Source organism: Balaenoptera borealis (genome assembly GCF_965194805.1).
Source record: "Balaenoptera borealis genome assembly, chromosome: 20".
In the NCBI taxonomy this organism is placed as follows: Eukaryota; Metazoa; Chordata; class Mammalia; order Artiodactyla; family Balaenopteridae; genus Balaenoptera; species Balaenoptera borealis.
In genome coordinates, this window is record NC_138879.1 from 24,126,218 (window position 1) to 24,144,865 (window position 18,648).

Here is an 18,648-nt window from a genome sequence, read left to right on the forward strand (position 1 = left end):
GAGAGGATTCCTTTCGACAGCCCTTCTAGGCAAGGGCAGCGGGTAGCGGGAGATTGGGGAGAAGAGGAAGAGGATGGAAGGGAAGAGGGCGGGGGAGGAGGCAGAGGCTGCAGGAAGGCCTGAGATGCAGGAAGCAGCTGGGAGTGGGGGGAGGCTTTGTGCCTGAGTTGTTCTCTGGGTCCTAGGGTCCACAATGTTCATCATTTTCTGAGATCTGTGGAGTGAAGCCGTGCATCCGGATCTGTCATGGTCTAGGGGGTGGACCTTCACTCCCAGGCCCTGGCATCTGGGGGAGGGTAGAGGGCAGCCCCAGGCCCCTTGTTGTGTATGTGGGGGTTGGGGAAAGCATCAAAACAGCTGCCAGGACAGGGAACATATAGGTCACTGCCACCCTTCCCCCTCCCTCCCTACACACGCTAGCACACAGTGGCCAGAATCCTTTAGATTAGAGATACAAGCTAGAGCTCTCACTGGTGAAACTTTGGCCCCAGGCCTCCAGAATTCCTCCTCCAAAACTCCTTCTTCCTGTTTGAGAGTCAGGAGTGCTCTAGTAAGGCCATGAAGACAGGCATACCACCCCTTCTTTTCCAGCCTGGGTGCAGTGCAGGCAGGTGACAGGACACGCTCTTCAGAATTCCAGAGGGCAAAAGCCAGCTTCAGACTGCCACCTGGGTGATGAGGACCACCTCCTTTCTCTGTTCCCCTTCCTCCTCCACCATAAGGCCAGCAACACTGAGCCAAGGTTTCACGCCTTAAAGGGTGCAAAATGTTCCCTATGGGAAATTGTTAAAATGCAGATTCCAGGGCAATCTGAATTTTTAAAATTTTCAAAGTGAACTATACTAGGGAGCTCCAAGGACCTTGAAGGAAACGATCCTTTGCCCCTCCCCACTATTCTCCCTCCACACCTCGGGTAGAGGAGGGCCACACTGAGACCACAGTGGTTGGATTGCCAACCCCCAATATTTAGTGGGAGTGCGGTTATGTGGGTTGTGAAAAGCCACAGTCAGAGGTTGGGATGGAAGGGTTGAAGTGGACAAGCCAGCTTCTGGGGTCAGTGGAAGGCTGTGGCGAGGCACGGGCAGGGGAGGGGAATACAATCGCGTGGAGGGGAAGGGGAGGGCTCACAGGCTCCGGCCCCGGAAATCCGATCCCTTTAGGACCCAGAGGTGCCAGTCCCCAGCGGCGGCTGCGAGAAGGGCAGCCGCTCGGTCTCCGGCAGCCGCCGCTCGGGCAGAGCCAGAGAAAGACCGAGGCTCGGGGCGCGGGGGGGAGGGAGGGAGGGAGGGTAGTGCAGCGGCGGAGCGGCCCGGGCCGGCCGAGCAGCCATGGGCGCCCTGGTGCCGGGCCCCCCAAGAGTCAAGGCCCCCGGCTGGGGTTGGGGATGCCGAGGCTACCAGCCCCGCTGACACCGCCTCGGACGATGTGAGCCGGCGCCTCCGCTGCTGCTTCGCGGTCAGGACTCACAGTCCCACCGGCCCCGGCCGCCGCTTTTCTAATTTGGGTGGGGGCGACCGTTCCAGGCCGCTCGGTCTTTGGTACAGGGGCTGGCTGTCTTTGGCAGCTTGATTGGGGGAGGCGACCCACACAGGGCTCTCGGAGATTTTTTTTCCTTTTTTTTTTTTTTTTTTTTTTAAAGCGAGGTTAACTGTTTTGGGCAGCTTGGTTTTGGGGGGAGGCTAAAAAAGGCCTTTCGGGGTTCCTTTTCTCTGGGGGAGGGGGCGGTGGTCCCGACTTGGCCAGCCGCCTTTTGGAAGGGGGGAGCGGGAAGCGTGGGGATGAGAACCCGGCTCCCCCCACTATGATGAAGACGGAGCCGCGGGGGCCCGGGGGTCCCCTCCGGAGCGCTTCCCCGCACCGCAGCGCCTACGAGGCGGGCATCCAGGCTCTGAAGCCGCCCGACGCGCCCGGGCCAGACGAGGCACCCAAGGCGGCCCACCACAAGAAATATGGCTCCAATGTCCACCGCATCAAAAGTATGTTCCTGCAGATGGGCACGACGGCGGGCGCGCCGGGCGAGGCGGGCGGCGGCGCGGGCCCCACTGAGGCCTTGCGGGCGCCCGAGCGCGGCGTGCGCCTGTCGCTGCCGCGGGCCAGCAGCCTAAACGAGAACGTGGACCATAGTGCCCTGCTGAAGCTGGGCACCAGCGTGTCGGAGCGCGTGAGCCGCTTTGACTCCAAGCCCGCGCCCTCCGCGCAGCCCGCGCCGCCGCCGCACCCGCCGTCCCGGCTGCAGGAGACGCGGAAGCTGTTCGAACGGAGCGTCCCGGCGGCCGCGGGCGGCGACAAGGAGGCCGCGGCGCGGCGGCTGCTGAGGCAGGAGCGCGCCGGCCTGCAGGACCGGAAGCTGGACGTCGTGGTGCGCTTCAACGGCAGCACCGAGGCGCTGGACAAGCTGGACGCCGACGCCGTGTCGCCGACGGTCAGTCAGCTCAGCGCCGTCTTTGAGAAGGCCGACTCGAGGACCGGCCTCCACCGCGGGCCGGGGCTGCCCAGGGCCGCGGCCGGCGGGGCGCCCCAGGTCAACTCAAAGCTGGTCAGCAAGCGGTCCCGGGTGTTTCAGCCGCCCCCGCCGCTGCCCGCCCCGTCGGGGGATGCCCCAGCCGAGAAGGAGCGCGGCTCCGGAGGGCAGCAGCCCCCGCAGCACCGAGTGGCCCCCGCCCGGCCGCCCCCCAAGCCTCGGGAGGTGCGCAAGATTAAGCCGGTGGAGGTGGAGGAGAGCGGGGAGTCGGAGGCCGAGGCGGCGCCCGCGGAGGTGATCCAGGCAGAGGTGACGGTCCACGCGGCCCTGGAGAATGGCAGCGCCTTGGCAACCACCGCCAGCCCCGCACCCGAGGAGCAGAAGGCCCAGGCGGCCCCCGAGGAGGAGGCGGCGACCGTGGCGGCGCCTGAGAGAGGGGTGGGCAATGGCCGGGCCCCGGACGTGGCCCCCGAGGAGGTGGACGAGTCCAAGAAGGAGGATTTCTCGGAGGCGGACTTGGTGGACGTGAGCGCCTACAGTGGGCTGGGGGAGGACTCTGGGGGCAGTGCCCTGGAGGAGGACGACGAAGAAGACGAGGAGGAGGGCGAGCCCCCCTACGAGCCCGAGTCGGGGTGCGTGGAGATCCCGGGGCTTTCGGAAGAAGAGGACCCGGCCCCGAGCCGGAAGATCCATTTCAGCACGGCGCCCATCCAAGTAAGTGAACCCCCCTCCCTGCCCCCGCGCCGCCCCTGCCACGTGCACGCAGTCGCCCCCGCCTCGCCAGCCAGCCGGGTTTGGCAGGCTGAGTCAAGCCCTGTCACCCAGCCCCCTTCCCAGAAGTTACCACCCTAAGGGGGGCGTGGGGGACTTCCAGCTGTTTGTCAGAGGGGGAAGATTTTTAGGCCTGAGCCGGGGTGGCCTGCTCTGACCTGCCCTCAGGTTCCTGTGCCCGCTGCCCCGCCCAGCCCTGGGGCGCACCTGCCCTGCCCTGCGCGGGTCCTGGCACACCTGCTTTCCCTTCCTTTCCCAGACCTTCGTCCTCCAGAGGCTGCCAGAAGCGTGGGCTTGGGTGGTGGGAAGGTGTGTCTGTGTATGTGTGTGTGCGTGTGTATCTGTGTCCTCAGGAGAGCCTCCCCACTTTGGTCCTTACTCCACTCTGGGCTGGAGGGGCCTGGGGAGCTTAGGAACACCCCTGCTTTCCCCCTGCACCAGAGCTGCATAGGGGGATGGAGGAGCCGGGGAACCTCCCAAAAGGAAGGTGCAGTGGCCTGCAGCCCTTCCTCCAAAATGTCTGTGGCCCTCACCCCAACTTTACAGAACTGAAAGAGGGAAGCGGTCTGTGAGGTTGAGCTGAGCTGGGGCCATGTGACTCGGGCCCTGTTCCCTGGGGTCTGTGCTGGGCCAGCTCCCGAGGTGGGGGTACAGGGTTCCGCAGGGAGCAGGCACTTTCTGTGGTTTTTGAGGAGGCTAGGCCTTCCGAAGGGTATGGAGAAGAAGGGAGGGGGTGAGGCTGGGAAACCCCCTGGTGCTTGGCAGCAGCCTCCTGCATTTGCTCTTGGCCTTGGCAGGACCCAAGCGCTCTTGCCTCATTCTCTGGGTGCCCTGAAAGAAGGATGGGAACTGCCTCTTTTTTGGGGACTCAGCTGCGCACACACACACACACACCCACTATTGGTGATTGGTTTGTGGGTTGTGCCAGTGCCCTGAGATCCTCAGGAGAATATTGATGGTGAGATCCCTGGGAGAATTAAGAACCACAGCCCTCCTACTACCACAGCCTTTCTTACTACCCTCCATTCTCGGCTGGCACATTCAGCCTAAAGGCTCTTTCTCACCACGCCAGGCTCAGCTGTGCCCAACTCCAAGTCTGCTTCATGGGAGTGTCCAGGCCAAGGAAAGTCCAGCCTTTACCCCTCACCAGTCAAACCCTCATCTGTTTGATTGAAGTTTCCATAACTACTCCTGGACACTGAAGCTGCCCAAGTTTCCTCTCACCTGCCCCAGCATCTTAACCTCTGTTCCTCTCCCACCTCCCCCCCAGGGGGCCTGAAAAGTGCTACTCCCCGCCTGGGCCAGCCCCTTCCCCCAGGCTGTGACCTCACAAGCCCTTTCCCCTCCCCTCTCCTCTTCTGAAGGTGCTGGCATCCTGGAGGGAGAGAAGTGAAGATTATGGGGTGTTTCTTGGGACACTGAGGACAGAGGTGGGGACCACTGAGGCGGTCAGGACCTCCCCCACCACCACCACCAGCAGTTCCCTGAGCTGTCTGATCCCCTCAGGTGGAGTTTGGTCTTTCAGTCCTGGGCCTCTGACTGTCTATATTTGACACCTTACCCTGATTTTTGGGTAAAAAATAGCACATGATTTGGAACAGTGCTCTCTGACTCCCTGGTGACCGTTGCTCGCCTGTGTGTGGGAGCCTGTGGTGTGTGGTGCGGCCTTTGCGTGTCTGACTTCTGACCTTACTGGGAATTTCCTCCTCCCCCCCCCAGTTTTTCCCTCTCTTTGCCGCGCCCCCTGCATTGATACTGAGTCCAGGTCTTGTGCCCCTTGGATGACCCAGTTGTTGCCTTTATGGAGGCTTCTGCTGAGGACAGAGAGCTCAATTCCAGACTGTCACCTGGAGAGGGGGGACTGGGTCCAGGGCCCTGAGATAGGCTGGGCACATGGTGGTGGGCAGTGGTGAGTGGTGGTCTGGACCTCTGAGCCTGAGGCCTGGGTTTCCTGCAGGGGGCAGGATTTGATAGGCTGAGAAAAGAGGGGAGGGCAAAGCCCAGGACAGGCTGTGAGGGTGTTATGGAGGTCACTCTGTGTGTGTGTGTGTGTGTGTGTGTGTGTGAGATTGCGTGTGCTTAAGCAATGGGGGGGGGGGGGGCGGGTTTTGTTGACCCAGGCCACCACATAGACTGAGGGATGAAGGGACCATCTCTGCTGGAGTAGAGGGTGAGGGTCAAAGGGACTCGGATACAAAAGGGGGCCAAAGCCAGTTTGCCGGGTCTAGGCACACACCAGCCCCTGTCCCAGGGCCTGGGGCATATGTGCAAAGGGGACAAAGTCTCAGTGACCCACCCGCCAGTCTCATCCCGCCCTGTCACAGGCTAACCCCCATGACCTTGGGCAGCGGACCTGGCATCTTGCACTATGTGTGGATGAGGTAGCCCGTCCCTCCCAGGAGCTTGGGGCTGCTGGCCAGATGTCAGGGGGGCAGTCCGACTACTGCACAATCGACAAGGAGCTTTTAAGGGTTTGCGCTCAACTTTCTCTGACGCTGTGAAGTTGAGGACAGTGAGTTAAGTGACCACATAGACTCCTCCAGCTAGGAGCCCCCTTGTGGGAGTGGTGGGGCTTGGGGGGGGTGACACCAAACCAAGGCTGGGACACAAGAGTGCCGCTGCCGGCCTGGGTGCCCGTGGAGCCTGCTCCTGGAGGAGTGGGGCCCTGGCAGGGGCCTTGGGGGAGACGGTGCCCCACTCCCGCTGCTCAGGCCTCAGGCCCAGCCATCTGATAGAGCTGCTGCCACCCTTCGTCGCCCCCGCTTGGCTCCAAGTGGTGCCAGCCTGTCGCTGCAGGCAGTGAAGCAAGAACACGTCATGGTACCCCAAATGGTGCTCATTAACCTCCCACCAGGGGCACCCTGCCTGGGCCCAGAATTAGGTACTCCTGCAGAGCCCTTGTCCTACCTTCTCTGTTCTTTGGAGGAGGGTCAGGCTGGGGAATTTCCCTTTCTGCTGAGAGACAGCAGAGGGGTACAGGGGACAATAAGGCCGGGTTCGCTGTGGACAGTGTCAGAGGCTGCTACCTTCTTGCTCTCCTTGCTTTCTGCAGGGCACTGGGCCCAGGACCTCTGCCCAGGCCTCCTAGTGCCCTGGGAATAAGGGGCGTACCTCAGAGAGCTGAGGTTCTAGAGGGAGACTGAGGCCTGGCTGTGCAGGCAAGGCCATAGGGGCTCCTCTGGCCTGCCCTTTCTCCATGGGGGTAGAGGAGGTCCTTCCTGCCTCCCTCCTCCACCCTGGCCTCCACTTCAGGTTCAGATCAGCTGGGTCCTGGGTGCCCCTCTGCCTCTTTCTACCCCTCTCTCTCCTCCCTTCCCCCTCCCTGCGTCTCCACTCCCGCCCCCCGCCCCCCAAATCTGGCATCCTCCAGCATCTACTTCACTCTTTCTCCTCTTCTCCTCTTCTCCTCAACCTGTTCCTTCCTCTTTCCTGCCGTCTGTGTCCGTGTCCACCCTCACGTCTGTCTGGGACAGGGGCTGTCTGTCGATCTCTCTCTGACCTGGGGACCTGGGTTCCTGAGTGCGACAGTTTCTCTGGCATTGACCTTCCTTTCCTACTCCAGTTGGCCACGCTCATGTGGTCGGAGCTGCAGGGGAGTAATGGTGTGGATGGGGCAAGGCTGGGTCCCTTTCTCTCTTGCCCCACAGTTCCAGAACTAGAAGGGCCCCCACTCTGAGCTGGGGTCACTGTGGGCTGGGGGAGGCCTCATCTCGGGGGAGATGTCTGGGGGTGGGAGAGGCCTGTGGCAGGAGGGCAGTGCAGTGGGTGGCGCAGCCTGCCCTTTGGGCCTCCTCTCACCGGTTTAGCGCTTGCCCTCCTGGGGGCTCCTCTGACAGGCGGCCTCCTCCCCAGGTGTTCAGCACCTACTCCAACGAGGACTACGATCGTCGCAACGAGGACGTGGATCCCATGGCAGCCTCTGCTGAGTACGAGCTGGAGAAGCGGGTGGAGAGGTTGGAGCTGTTCCCTGTGGAGCTGGAGAAGGGTGAGCCAGGCCTCCTGGGCCTCCTCCCTCGTGCCAGCTTCCGCCCTGGACCCTCAGGCGCTTCCACAGAGACGTTCTGCTTCTGCCTCTAACTGGGCCTCTGTCAGTGCCCCACAGCCCCACAGGCTCAGCCCAGCCCAAGCTCCTACCACCACCACCCCTGTCATGCTGCACTATGTGCTCCTGAAGTCATCAGGCCCCCCGGGAGCACTGTGGGCTGGGTCCTGGGCTGTGTGGGCCAAGCCATGATGGGAGAGCGACGGTGGAGGTGGGGGGCAGGCATGGGTGGAATGGTCACATCTAACTACGTCCTCATGTACAGTGAGGGGGCCGGGAAAAGAAGGGAGGGGCCGCTATACGTGTGGGAGAGAGGAGAGACCTGGTAGATTCGGAGCGTGGGGGAAGAAGGGTGTGCAAACAAGACCTTGTAGACCACTTTTTTCTAAGATGGACCGGAAGTCTTGCAAGGCCTGGGAAAGGTATTCTAGAGAGACCACACCAGGCTGTGCTGTGGGGGGAAGGGTTATAAGTGGATGGAGAGGGGCCACTGTGGTGTGGACAAGATGATGGCCATGCAGGAAGTGGATGAACTTGAGAGATTCTTGGAAGGTGGGATTGGCAAGATTCGGTGGTTACTTGGCTTCCACAGAGGCTACGAGGGGGCGGGAGGAATCCAGGTGGCTCCCAGGCCCCATGAAGGAGTGGCAGACAGGAAAAGCCTGTTTGTGGGGGAAGATCATGAGTTTGGATGTCAGAAGCCCGTTAGACAGGCGGGGGCAGCTGTGGAGAGAGGAGTGGGTCTAGAGGGAGACAAAAGCAGGAGGTCTTGAGTTATAAAGGCTGTGAGCAGGGATGAGACTGCTTAGGGAGGGGGAAGATCTTCCCCATCGTGGCTCCCTCACTGGTCCTGTGGCCACCACACACCTGCGTCTGCATACAGATAGTACCCCTCAACACGCCCTGCTGCCCGTCTGTTCTTTGGATGGGGCAGAGGGCAGGCAGTGACCCAAGAGCATCCTAGTTGGCTTGGCAGAGAAGAGGTGGACAGAACCATGTCCCTTCCCCAGATGTGGGACATCCCCACATGGAGACTGCTTCTCGAGGTGAGGCCATACCTCAGTGTGAGGGTAGGGGATGGGGAGTCTCTCACTCTGTCCCCTGCAAGCCCCAGGCTGGAGCTCCTCACCCCACCCCCCTACCTGCTTCTCATCACCCTCTGCTTCACAGATTCCGAGGGCCTGGGCATCAGCATCATTGGCATGGGGGCCGGGGCAGACATGGGCCTGGAGAAGCTGGGCATCTTTGTTAAGACTGTGACTGAAGGCGGTGCGGCCCATCGGGACGGCAGGTACCGCCTCCCCTTCCCTGATCAGCCATCATCTATGGGGCGGGCCACTGGGCGGTGGTGGTGGGGGGGGCAGGCCACTACCTGTGTGGGGCCCAGACGTTCGTGGAGCACTACTGTGCCAGGTGCTGGTCCAGGCCCTGGGGGTACAGTGAACAGGACAGGCGGAGCGCTCGCCCTCATGGCACTTGCATGCTAGGAGGCTATGTGTAGGTGTTGTGTGTCCTGGTTTTGAGTGTGTGTTGGGCCATGGTGAGGAGAGCACGGGTGTGGAGGCTCTGCCCTAGTAGAGTACCTGTGAGCTTTTTTTTCGTTTAGCAAACACTGAGTCTCTGACGCTGTTGTAGGGCTAGTGCCAGGCGCTGGGGAGTCAGTGATGAGGCCTTGCCCTCAGGAAGCATGTAGTGTAGTGAGGCAGATGGATGAATAGTGGATACACAGAAAATGGTGAAACAGAGAAAAATACAGGGTGCCACTAAAGCCTAAAACAGGAGGGCTTGACCTCTCTGGGTATCAGGGAAGTCTTCCTGGAGGAAGTGATGTTGGAGTTGAGACCCAAAGCATGAGCAAGAGTTAGCTAGGCTGAGGGAGTGGGGCACGCAAGGCATTCCAGGCAGGGCACTGAAAGCAGGCAGGTATGGCTGGAGCTAGAGACCACAAGGGATCAGGTGTGTGGTGAGGCTGGAAGAGCCAGTGGGGGCATGCCAGGGAGGAGGCTGCTTCTTGCCTGTGTGCCTGTGTTTGGCCTCTGAGGCTGGAGGGTGTGAGTTCTGTGGGTCAGAGGGCTCAGGAAGACCCCCTGGAGTTATGGGCAGCCCAGTGACCCCTCTGGAGCCTCCCTACTGTGTGTGGATTGCAGAGGGGGAGTGGGAACAGCTGTAGGGCACCCCTGGGTTATTGTAAATTAAAGGTTGATATCAGGTGTACCTTGTGGTACCTCTAAGCGCAGACCCCTCCACGTGACAGAAGTGAGTGGGTGTCCTTGTGAGGACTGGGGTCATGATGCTGGAGGTGGGGTTGCCTCATTCAGGGAACTTCTGTCTGCTGCAGCCCAGGTGGCATGGCGGGCTGGGGTTGGGGGGGTCAGAGAAACGGAAGGAAGGCCATCTCTGCTCTTTCACTTATCCCCTCATTTGAACTTTCCAGAGCCTTTCCCATGGTCTCTTGTTGGCCGGGTGGGGAGTGTGTGTGCATGTGAGAGTGTCCGCACATGGGGCGCGTTGGTGTGAGCTGTTTACAGTAGGCGGTCTCCTCCATTTCTGTGTGGGAGCCCTGCGAGGAGGCCTGGCAGTCTCGGGGAGTGGAGGAAGGAGGTGGCTGAGGGTCCCTCCCACGCTTTCATCCCCCTCGGCGGCCAGTCTGGACCACCCCCATCTCTCTCCTTGTGTGGAGAACAAGGGCTTCCAGCGCCACAGCTGGAGCGTGTTGGGGGCTGTGCACCTGTATGGGGGCAGGGGGTGACCCTGTGGGACTGTGTGTGAACACAGGTCTCAGGCATTTGGAGGAAATCTGCGGGCTCAGGTCTGCACGGAAATGGATGTTCAAGAGGGCTGTGTGTTACGTGTGTGCTGTACGCCCTTGCTGGTGTGCATGGCTGTGATGAGCTCTATGGATGTCACACTGGTCTGCCGAGTGTGGTGGAGGAGGGGAAATAGCTTGTGATTGTCATGGCAAGTGTGCTTGCCACCATTCCTGGTCCTGGATTCCTGTGTCTGGTGTGCTTGCCTGGGTCTCACTGCCCATGGGCCTGGCTGATACCTGGTCCTCTGGCCTCATGCATCTTATGCAGGTAGACAGAGTACCAGGTCACTGTGGGGACTGAGCCTCGAGTTACTGATGGGAGGGGGACCATGTCTACCCCAGCTCCACAGTTTGCCTCGTGACCCCCCCCTAACCAGTGTCACCTCCCTTAGGATCCAGGTGAATGATCTCCTGGTGGAAGTGGATGGAACAAGTCTGGTGGGAGTGACCCAGAGCTTTGCAGCCTCCGTGCTCCGGAACACCAAGGGCCGTGTGCGGTGAGGCCCGGGAGGGTGGGGGCGGTGGGCAGCGGGAGCAGACAGGAGGCTCAGCCCTCATCTGGCCACTTTGCCCAGCTGCCCATGCCTAGTTAAGACTCTGGGTGGCCCAACTTACAGAGAAGCTTTCACCACCTCCCTGCCAGAAGGGACTGCTGTGTGCATATCCCGTGCCCTGTCTGCCTTCACCTCTCTAGCCCCCGACTGCTGCTAGCCACCAGCACTCAGGCTTCAAGGCCCGTTGTCCACCATGCCTCCAAACTGGCCTCTTGGGCTTATTCTCCTTTCTCCCTGCCTGTCCTGACTCATTCATTGAAGATCCAAGACATGCAGGGAGAATGCCATCCAAATTGGAGTTCATCCCTCCCTCCCCTCTAGCCTGGTGATTCCTATGAAGACTCTCCTCCCTGGGTCTGTCAATTAAAGGTGTTGGGTTAGAAGCTCCCTAGGTTCCTCTCTGGCGTAACATTCAAGGACCACCCCCTGCTCCCTCCAAGAGGGCCACTGCCCCCAGGAAAGGGTAGTAGAGAAACAGGATGTGGGTGGCCACGGAGAGGAGGGGCTGGTGCCTGGAAGTTCCACTATTTCCTCTCCATCCTAATCTCTAGTTGCCATCATCCCGCCCCTTCCTGAAGCTCAGGGCCTGGGAGTGCACACGAGACACCCGTCTACAGCCCCAGGGTCAGCTTCGCCAATCCCCTGCCTCGTTTTTTCCCATGTGGGAAGAGCTCCTACGCTGGCACCTCCCGAACTCCTGTCCCCTGCAGCCTAGCCTGAAGTTTGGCTGACATCTCCCCTCCCCACAAACTGGCCAGAAGAGCTAGTGGGCCTCTGCTTCTCCTGGGAAGGAAACCCAATAAGGGCCCCCTGCTCCCCCATTCATTATTAACACTCTGCAGTCTCTGGACTCAGTTCTCTCATTTCACCTCCCTGGGAGGACCTGGATGTGGAGGGGAATACCAGCGGGGAGGATGGTGGCATTTTCCAGCCAAGGACAGAGACAAAGGGAACGATGCTGGTGCCTCTGCAGATTTATGATTGGCCGGGAGCGGCCGGGTGAGCAGAGTGAGGTGGCCCAGCTAATTCAGCAGACCCTGGAACAGGAGCGATGGCAGCGGGAGATGATGGAGCAGAGATACGCCCAGTACGGGGAGGATGACGAGGAGGTAGGGACTCCGCCTGGCTGGCAGCGTCATCGCCCCCTGGTGGCTTGATGGAGTATTATAGCCGTCCTCTGCCTCTGCCACTTTCCAGGCCTTGTGAAGAACCCCAGAGCAACGCTCCTATCCTGGGGGAGCCCCCAATCTGAGGGAGGCGATGCAGACCTTTCCCTTAAAGAACCTCTAGTCTGATGGAAGAGTCACACCCTCTGTCTTCAGAAAGCCTTCCTGGTCCTACAAGAAAAACGTAGTTCCCTCTAAGAGCCCCCACTCTGAGGGGACCTAGTCTGAGGAAGGAGACAGTTCCAGACCTCAGGGGACCTGCTGTGTGAGGGGGAAAGCAGAGGCTGTTTCTTCAGGGCTCTCAGCCTTACAGGGGAATTACCCCTGTCTTCTGGGGACTCTCCAGGCTGTTGGGGGTAGACACAAACCATGCCCCTGGGTGGCCCCCAGTCTGATGAGGGCGGCGTGAACCACACCCCTGGGTGGCCCCCAATCTGACATGGGCAGACTGCTGCTGGCCTAGGCCCCAGTCCTCAGGGCTGAGGGAGGTTGTGGTGGGCAGGGTGCACAGCGCCTGTCTCCCTTCGCAGACAGGAGAATACGCCACTGACGAGGATGAGGAGCTGAGCCCCACGTTTCCAGGAGGCGAGATGGCCATCGAGGTGTTCGAGCTGGCAGAGAACGAGGATGCCTTGTCCCCTGTGGACATGGAGCCTGAGAAGCTGGTGCACAAGTTCAAGGAGGTGGGCAGAGGGGTCCCTGGGCTGGTGGAAGGCAAGGGCAGGCTGGTATCCAGCCCCGCAGTACTGCCTGCCCCAGCCCGAGCTGAGTGTCTGCGCCCCTGCCCCCACAGCTCCAGATCAAGCATGCTGTGACTGAGGCAGAGATCCAGCAGCTGAAAAGAAAGGTAAGAGCGGCAGGGAGTGGGGGCGGGGCACTGATGGAACGACCCCTCCACCCTCACACTGCACACGCCGGCCCTTGCCCCCCACCCACAGGTGCGTGCAGAACCAGCCGCTCTGAGGTGAGGGAGGGTAGCGTTAAGAGCGCAAGCTCTGGACCCATCTCTCCACCACTCACTTGCTGCTCTGGGTCTCATTCTCCTCACCTATAAAATGGGTTGATAACAGTGCCAACACCGTCGGATCACTGTGAGGATAAAATAGAATAATACGTGTAAAGTCCTTAGTACAGTGTCTGACACATAATAGGTGCTCAATAAAAAGTTGCGCTATTAGCCGTCAGCACTCTAACAGCTGAACGTGGATGTCTTCACGTTCACACAGTCCCACATGTGTCCTCTACATACAAGCCCAGCGGTAAATGTAAACCATCCAGAGACCCGTGCACCAGCCCCGAACCCAGGCACATGGTACCCACAGACTCACTCACCCAGACACCTAGAGACACCCACTCTGCTCAGACACAACACGGGGACGACGGACCCATGCTTCACGTGGCAATACCTCTGTGTCTGTCTGCTGTGAGACACAAGAAGAGTGTCACAGGACGTGCGCATTCTCACAGAGATGCTGATGCTACCAGATGGTGCACACACGTGACATCTACAAACACACATATGTGCTATGTACAGACACCCACACAAGCACACTGGGTGCCAACACCCTCACAGGCATAGATGCACAGACTTCTGATACACAGTCTGTACTGGGTCCCTGCTGGGCCTGGACATTAGGAGTCCCAATTCCCTTGGGGCTTCCAGTGTGGCAGGGAGAGGCAGGGGCACATAGGGACTGTGCACACATGGCGCGCCCAGGTACACACATGTGCACTCCCTCCCATATGTGGGCTTAGACCAGCACCCCTGGAGAGAGGAGAGTGTGAAGCTGAGCCCCGGGGGAGGGCAGGGTTTAGATGACTGAGGCAGAGGAAGGGCATTCCTGGCAGGGAGACCAGCGTGAGCTTGGAGGCTGGCTTTGGAAGGAGGCCCACAGGCTGTGGCAGCTGTTCCTGTGGGGGAGAAGTGGGAGACAGCTGGACTGCCAGGGTGGGCTACGCTTGCAGTGTCCTGACACCCCGCTAAGGGCTCCAGCCTTGATTGTTTGGCCATATGGGGCCATGAGGGGGAAGGTCACTGCCGACAAAGTGGGAGGCATGAGGGTGAGCAGAACTTGGAGGCCGGCGAACCACGTAGAGGCCCGGGTGATGTCCTGGCAGGGATGGGCAGGGCTGCCCAGGGCACAGGCAGAGGGAATGGATAGGAAGGGCGGATTTGAGTTGCATTTTCTAGGGTGAGGTGACAGGCCATGTTCCTGGGTAAATGCAGAGCATGAAGGGGAGGAACTACTGGGTGCCTTCTAGGTGCTCAGCACCATCTAGTACCTGTGACGGGCAAAAGCAGATTTGATCCTTGCCCTTGTGCGGCTTAGAGTCTGCGCACCGACACTGGTATCATAGAAGCTGACACGGGCTCTAGAGGAGAGGACAGGGCCGCTGAGCTCCTAGAGCCGGCAGAGCCTGATGCCGCCGGGCTGTGTGTGGGCCGTGCTGTCAGAGGGGAATCACGGGAGACTTCTTGGGAAGTGATGCGCTAAGCAGAGGGCCTAAGGGTGAGCTAGTGGGAAATGACGAGGCAGTGGGAGGGTAGGTGTGGGCATTCCAGGCACAGGGAACGGCAAGGCAAAGGCCCTGCAGCAAGAGGGAATGTGGCAGGTCTGAGAATGTGCAGGAAGGCCCGTGTGGCTGGGACACAGAGGGCAAGGGGTGTTTGCAGCCAACGAGGTTGGAGGGGCAGGCAGTGGGGCTTGAAGCTGAGCGCTGGGGTGGCAGTGAGACGGTGGCACCTTTGGATGGAGGTGGGCTAGTCAGAAAAGGAGGAATAGGTTTGTGTGGGTGGGGGCAGGGTGCCTCTGAGGAGCTGGGAGTGAATTTGGGCTGGAGATGCGGGGCTCAGTACACAGAGGTGGTGAAGGAGGTGAGTAGAGAGAGAACAGAGTCCCCAGGACTGGGCTGTGGGCGCTGGGAGGTCTGCACTGGGGTGGCCAGGGAGCTGGGAGAGGAGCCAGGACTGTTTAGGAAGCCACAGAAGCCAGGGCTGCAGAGAGGGGATAGAGTGCAATGGTGACCCTCACCTGCCCTGTTCCTTTACCTCTACCATCTCACTGCAGCCTCTGTGAGCTTGGCAAGGAAGGAATCACTCCTGCTTTACAGACGGGAGGACTAAGGCTTAAGACAGAAGTGGCCTTACCCCAAGTCACCGAGCTAATCAGCGACGATCTTGGGCCTCCGGCCTTCTAGGAGTGTGGCACGTGTCAGGGCCGCTGGCTGGGAAGGCTGAGGTTGTGGTCCCACCTCCTCCCTCTCCAGCTTTCGGTTCTCAGGCTCAGCCAAGGAGAGTCAGTAGTTGGGGGGCAGTGGCTCCATATCTGCAGGAATCATCCAAAGACTCTGGCCCCCACCAACCCAGGGCTGCTCCTTCCTCTCAGCTGCAGAGCCTGGAGCAGGAGAAGGGGAGGTGGCGGCTGGAGAAGGCCCAGCTGGAGCAGAGTGTGGAGGAGAACAAGGAGCGCATGGAAAAACTGGAGGGCTACTGGGGCGAGGCCCAGAGCCTGTGCCAGGCTGTGGACGAGCACCTGCGGGAGACGCAGGCCCAGTACCAGGCCCTGGAGCGCAAGTACAGCAAGGCCAAGCGCCTCATCAAGGACTACCAGCAGAAGTACGTGGCTGGGGGCTGGGAGTCCTGGGCCTAGGGAGGACTGAGCGGCCTGTGGTGGCGTTCCCTCCCCACCCCAGCCAAGGAGGGAGGCAAGGAGCACAGAAGTTACAGGGCCCTGTGGTGGGGATGCCTGGGTTTGTAATGACTGGGCGCCAGAGCCAACAAGCCAGGCCCCAGAGGCTTTGGGAAGAGCTGGGACCTCCCGACCTGAGAACAAGGAGCAGGCAGAAGCTGCCAGGTGGAGCCAAGGACAGGGCTGAGGACCCTGAGACTCTGGATGGAAGCTAGACCAGACACCCTTACCCACTGTCTGTCTCGCACTGGTACCCAGGGAGATTGAGTTCCTGAAAAAGGAGACGGCACAGCGCCGGGTTCTAGAGGAGTCAGAGCTGGCGAGGAAGGAAGAGATGGACAAGCTCCTGGACAAGGTAGGCCCAGGGGTGCCCTAGGGGCAGGCAGGAGCAGCAGGTCAGCCCACCTCTGGAGCCCAGCCTGTGGATCCTGGAGGGAGAGAGAGGCGTCATGCTGCTGGCTGGGAGCTCAGGGTCATGTCTCCTTCAGGGGGGCCCATGCCCAGTGCCCAGGCCTGACTCCCTCTCCCCTTTGTTTTTCAGATCTCGGAACTGGAAGGAAACCTGCAAACACTGAGGAATTCCAATTCTACTTAACAGGAATCATTCCTTGACCGGACAATAATTAATCCCCTCCCATTGTCCTCCCTCCCCTGTCCTCAATACTTCACCCCACTCCCTACCAGCCTGGGGACAGGTGCCCCGACTCCCCCACCCCTCCACCCCACCTCCCCCAGCTTCAGGGACCAGAGGGCCCATATTACAGGCCCCCTTAAGGTGGCCCGGGCAGACAGGTGGCTGGAAGGATGGCCTCCTTCTAGCCTTTGGGGCTGAGGCACAGAGGCCATGGGATGCCATGGGCTGGCCTGGGTGGTGGATGGACACGAGGACCTGCAGACCAAACTGCCAGACTTTACAACCTCCAGCCTTTGTCTCTGGACTGGAAAGGGGCTGGGGGCTCTCCCAGCATCTCACCACCTGGAGGCTGCTCCCTGCTCACGGGGCTCCTAGGTGGCCCCTGGGCCTCTTGACTCGAGAGTCTACCTTCTTGACCCTTCCCTGCTCCCCTGTCATCGTGCTGTTCTGTTGCATTCTGACCCTCCTGCTAGGAGGGGTTGCCTCTACACCTCTCCTCCCATCCCTGTCTGCCCTCCCAGGAGGGGTAGAGTCTATCCAGAGCCTGGAGGCTGGGCCTGGCCCTGCACTGATTTCTCATGTATCCTTCGTGAAAAGGGGAGAGTCCAAGACACCTGATGTCCAGCTCCCCCTTTTCTCGGGGCAGCAGCCCTCAATTTCTCCTTGTGCCTCCCCTCTCCCAGGTGCCAAATAGCCATAACCTCTTCCTGGAACTGTTCTGCGGCCTCTTTGGGGACCAGGGTTCCTGGCCAACCCTGGGAGTGAGAGGGAGGAGAGGAGGTCAGCTTAGGGGGCCTGGTTTTAGGCAAGGGGAACATTTGTCACTGGAGAGCCAGGCCCTGTCCTGCCCTATGCAGGGCCACACCTGGAAGCCTTGTACTAACACTGCAGAGATTCAGCCTCACCCCACCCACACCCACAGTTTTCCAATGTTTTGACTGGAGGGCAAAATTTTACTACTTTTCATCTTTTTGGAGACCAGGGCTGCCCTGCTGGCAGCCTGCTTTCTAAGTGAAATCGACTCCGTTTCCCCACTTTAACCCCAAATTGGGGCTTGGACCAAGGGAGGTGAGACCCCCACCCCAGGTCCCCTCCCCTTTCAGATTACATCTCTCATTTTGCCTCTTCCTCATGCCCCTGCCTCAGCCTGGGTTTTTGTTCTTTTTTTAAAAAACAACCCTTGTTCCATCCATTTTGGCTTTTCCTCGTCCCCTGTAAATAGACCATGCCATCGATCAGTATTTCTCAGCACCCACTTCCTGCCCCCAGACGTGCGCCTACCCCCGAAGGAGCTGGCTGTCTTAGTGCCTGGGCCCATGCACTTCACCTCCTCGGCCTCAGCAGATGGAGGGGGCGGGGCTGGGTGGGCGGGGCTGCGGGGGGTGCTTCTGGTTTCTCCGGCCGGGGCCACCTCTGTCCCGCCTTCCACAGGACTGCGTCTCTGTATATAATATATATATGTATGTATTGTTCCCGGTTTTGTACGGACCATGCCCTCTGTCAGGTCGTCCCCATAAAAGCAGCCCCCAGAGCCTTGCTGCCTGGTTTCTTGATTCGCAGGAGGGGGTGGGGGGCAGAGATGCCTGTCTGAGCCCAGTGGTCTCCCGCTAGTGCTACCTCTGACCCTGAGGATCTTTGTACTGAGAACCCTTGTTCCCGCAAACTCCGTCTGCCACCACCCCCCCCCCATCCCTTCGGGGCAGGGCTGGGGTTTCTAGAGCTTTCCTTAGGCTCATCGCTTTCCTCTTTTTCAAGGTCTCTGATGGAATTCAAAGGATGGGTTAGATATAGTAAGGTGAACCCTGAGTCCCTCCCCTGAGAAGTCTAACCTGATGGGGATACCCAGCCCCTAGTTTTCTGGAGGTGCAGCTGGGGGTGGGAGATGATATGTCAGAGCAATTTTGTCCCCAGGGTTCTAGGGAATCTCTCTGGCAGTAGCCAGAGAGGCCTCAAGTAGTCCTAGACCTCTGCTCTGTGCCAGCAGGTCTGGTTGCTAACTCACCAGTTCTAATACCTATGGGTCTGGGAGTCCAGATGCCAGGGTTCCAGGGACAAACTTTAGTGAAATCCCAGACAGAGGTGAGAGCAGGGGGCAGTGGGGCCTCTCCTTGCTCTGGGAGCTGTGTGCTATGTGTGAGAAAAAAGTACAAGACACTTGTGTTCAGTGGCCTGGCCACCAAGAGGATTCTCACAGTCCCCTTTGCCCTCAAGAATGGAAGTCCCAACATTAGGGCCCTTCAAAGTCACCTTGGTGGGTCCCTGACAAACCCGAGATGAGTGGCCTCCACCAGAACTCCCAGTGGCAGTCAGCTCCTGTGGTGGCCACTCCCTTCTGGATGGCTCTGTCACACAAGTCTCCTTCACGTCAAGCCAAATTCTGGCTTCCCATAGCTTCATTCTAAAAATCCTAGTTCTACACCTCAGGGCCATATATAACCAGTCCAGTTCTGCCACCCACCTAAGAATCACCTGGCAACCTGGAGATGGTGGCCATGCCTCTCTAGGCATTTTCTCTTACAAGT

General features: G+C 59.8%; 1 protein-coding gene across 2 annotated transcripts; it reads left to right on the forward strand.

The window, feature by feature from the left end:
* Positions 1-1,265: 1,265 nt before the first annotated feature.
* On the forward strand, positions 1,266-17,657 carry PPP1R9B (protein phosphatase 1 regulatory subunit 9B). 2 transcript variants are annotated; one of them, XM_082371738.1, is made up of 10 exons: positions 1,266-3,175; positions 7,085-7,217; positions 8,445-8,565; positions 10,476-10,580; positions 11,611-11,746; positions 12,334-12,486; positions 12,597-12,650; positions 15,190-15,419; positions 15,751-15,847; positions 16,034-17,657. In XM_082371738.1, the coding sequence occupies exons 1-10, from the start codon at positions 1,802-1,804 to the stop codon at positions 16,085-16,087; spliced, it is 2,457 nt and encodes an 818-aa protein (XP_082227864.1). In that variant the 5' UTR covers positions 1,266-1,801; the 3' UTR covers positions 16,088-17,657. The 2 variants fall into 2 exon arrangements, with proteins under 2 accessions (XP_082227864.1, XP_082227865.1); XM_082371739.1 differs by lacking the exon at positions 15,751-15,847.
* Positions 17,658-18,648: the final 991 nt, after the last annotated feature.

Excerpts from the sequence above, each read along its gene's own strand:
- PPP1R9B (XM_082371738.1), top strand. The coding sequence starts at position 1,802 with ATGATGAAGACGGAGCCGCGGGGGCCCGGGGGTCCCCTCCGGAGCGCT. Across the intron at positions 8,566-10,475 it reads GCGGCCCATCGGGACGGCAG|GATCCAGGTGAATGATCTCC; the intron begins GTACCGCCTCCC and ends CACCTCCCTTAG. Across the intron at positions 11,747-12,333 it reads ACGGGGAGGATGACGAGGAG|ACAGGAGAATACGCCACTGA; the intron begins GTAGGGACTCCG and ends CTCCCTTCGCAG.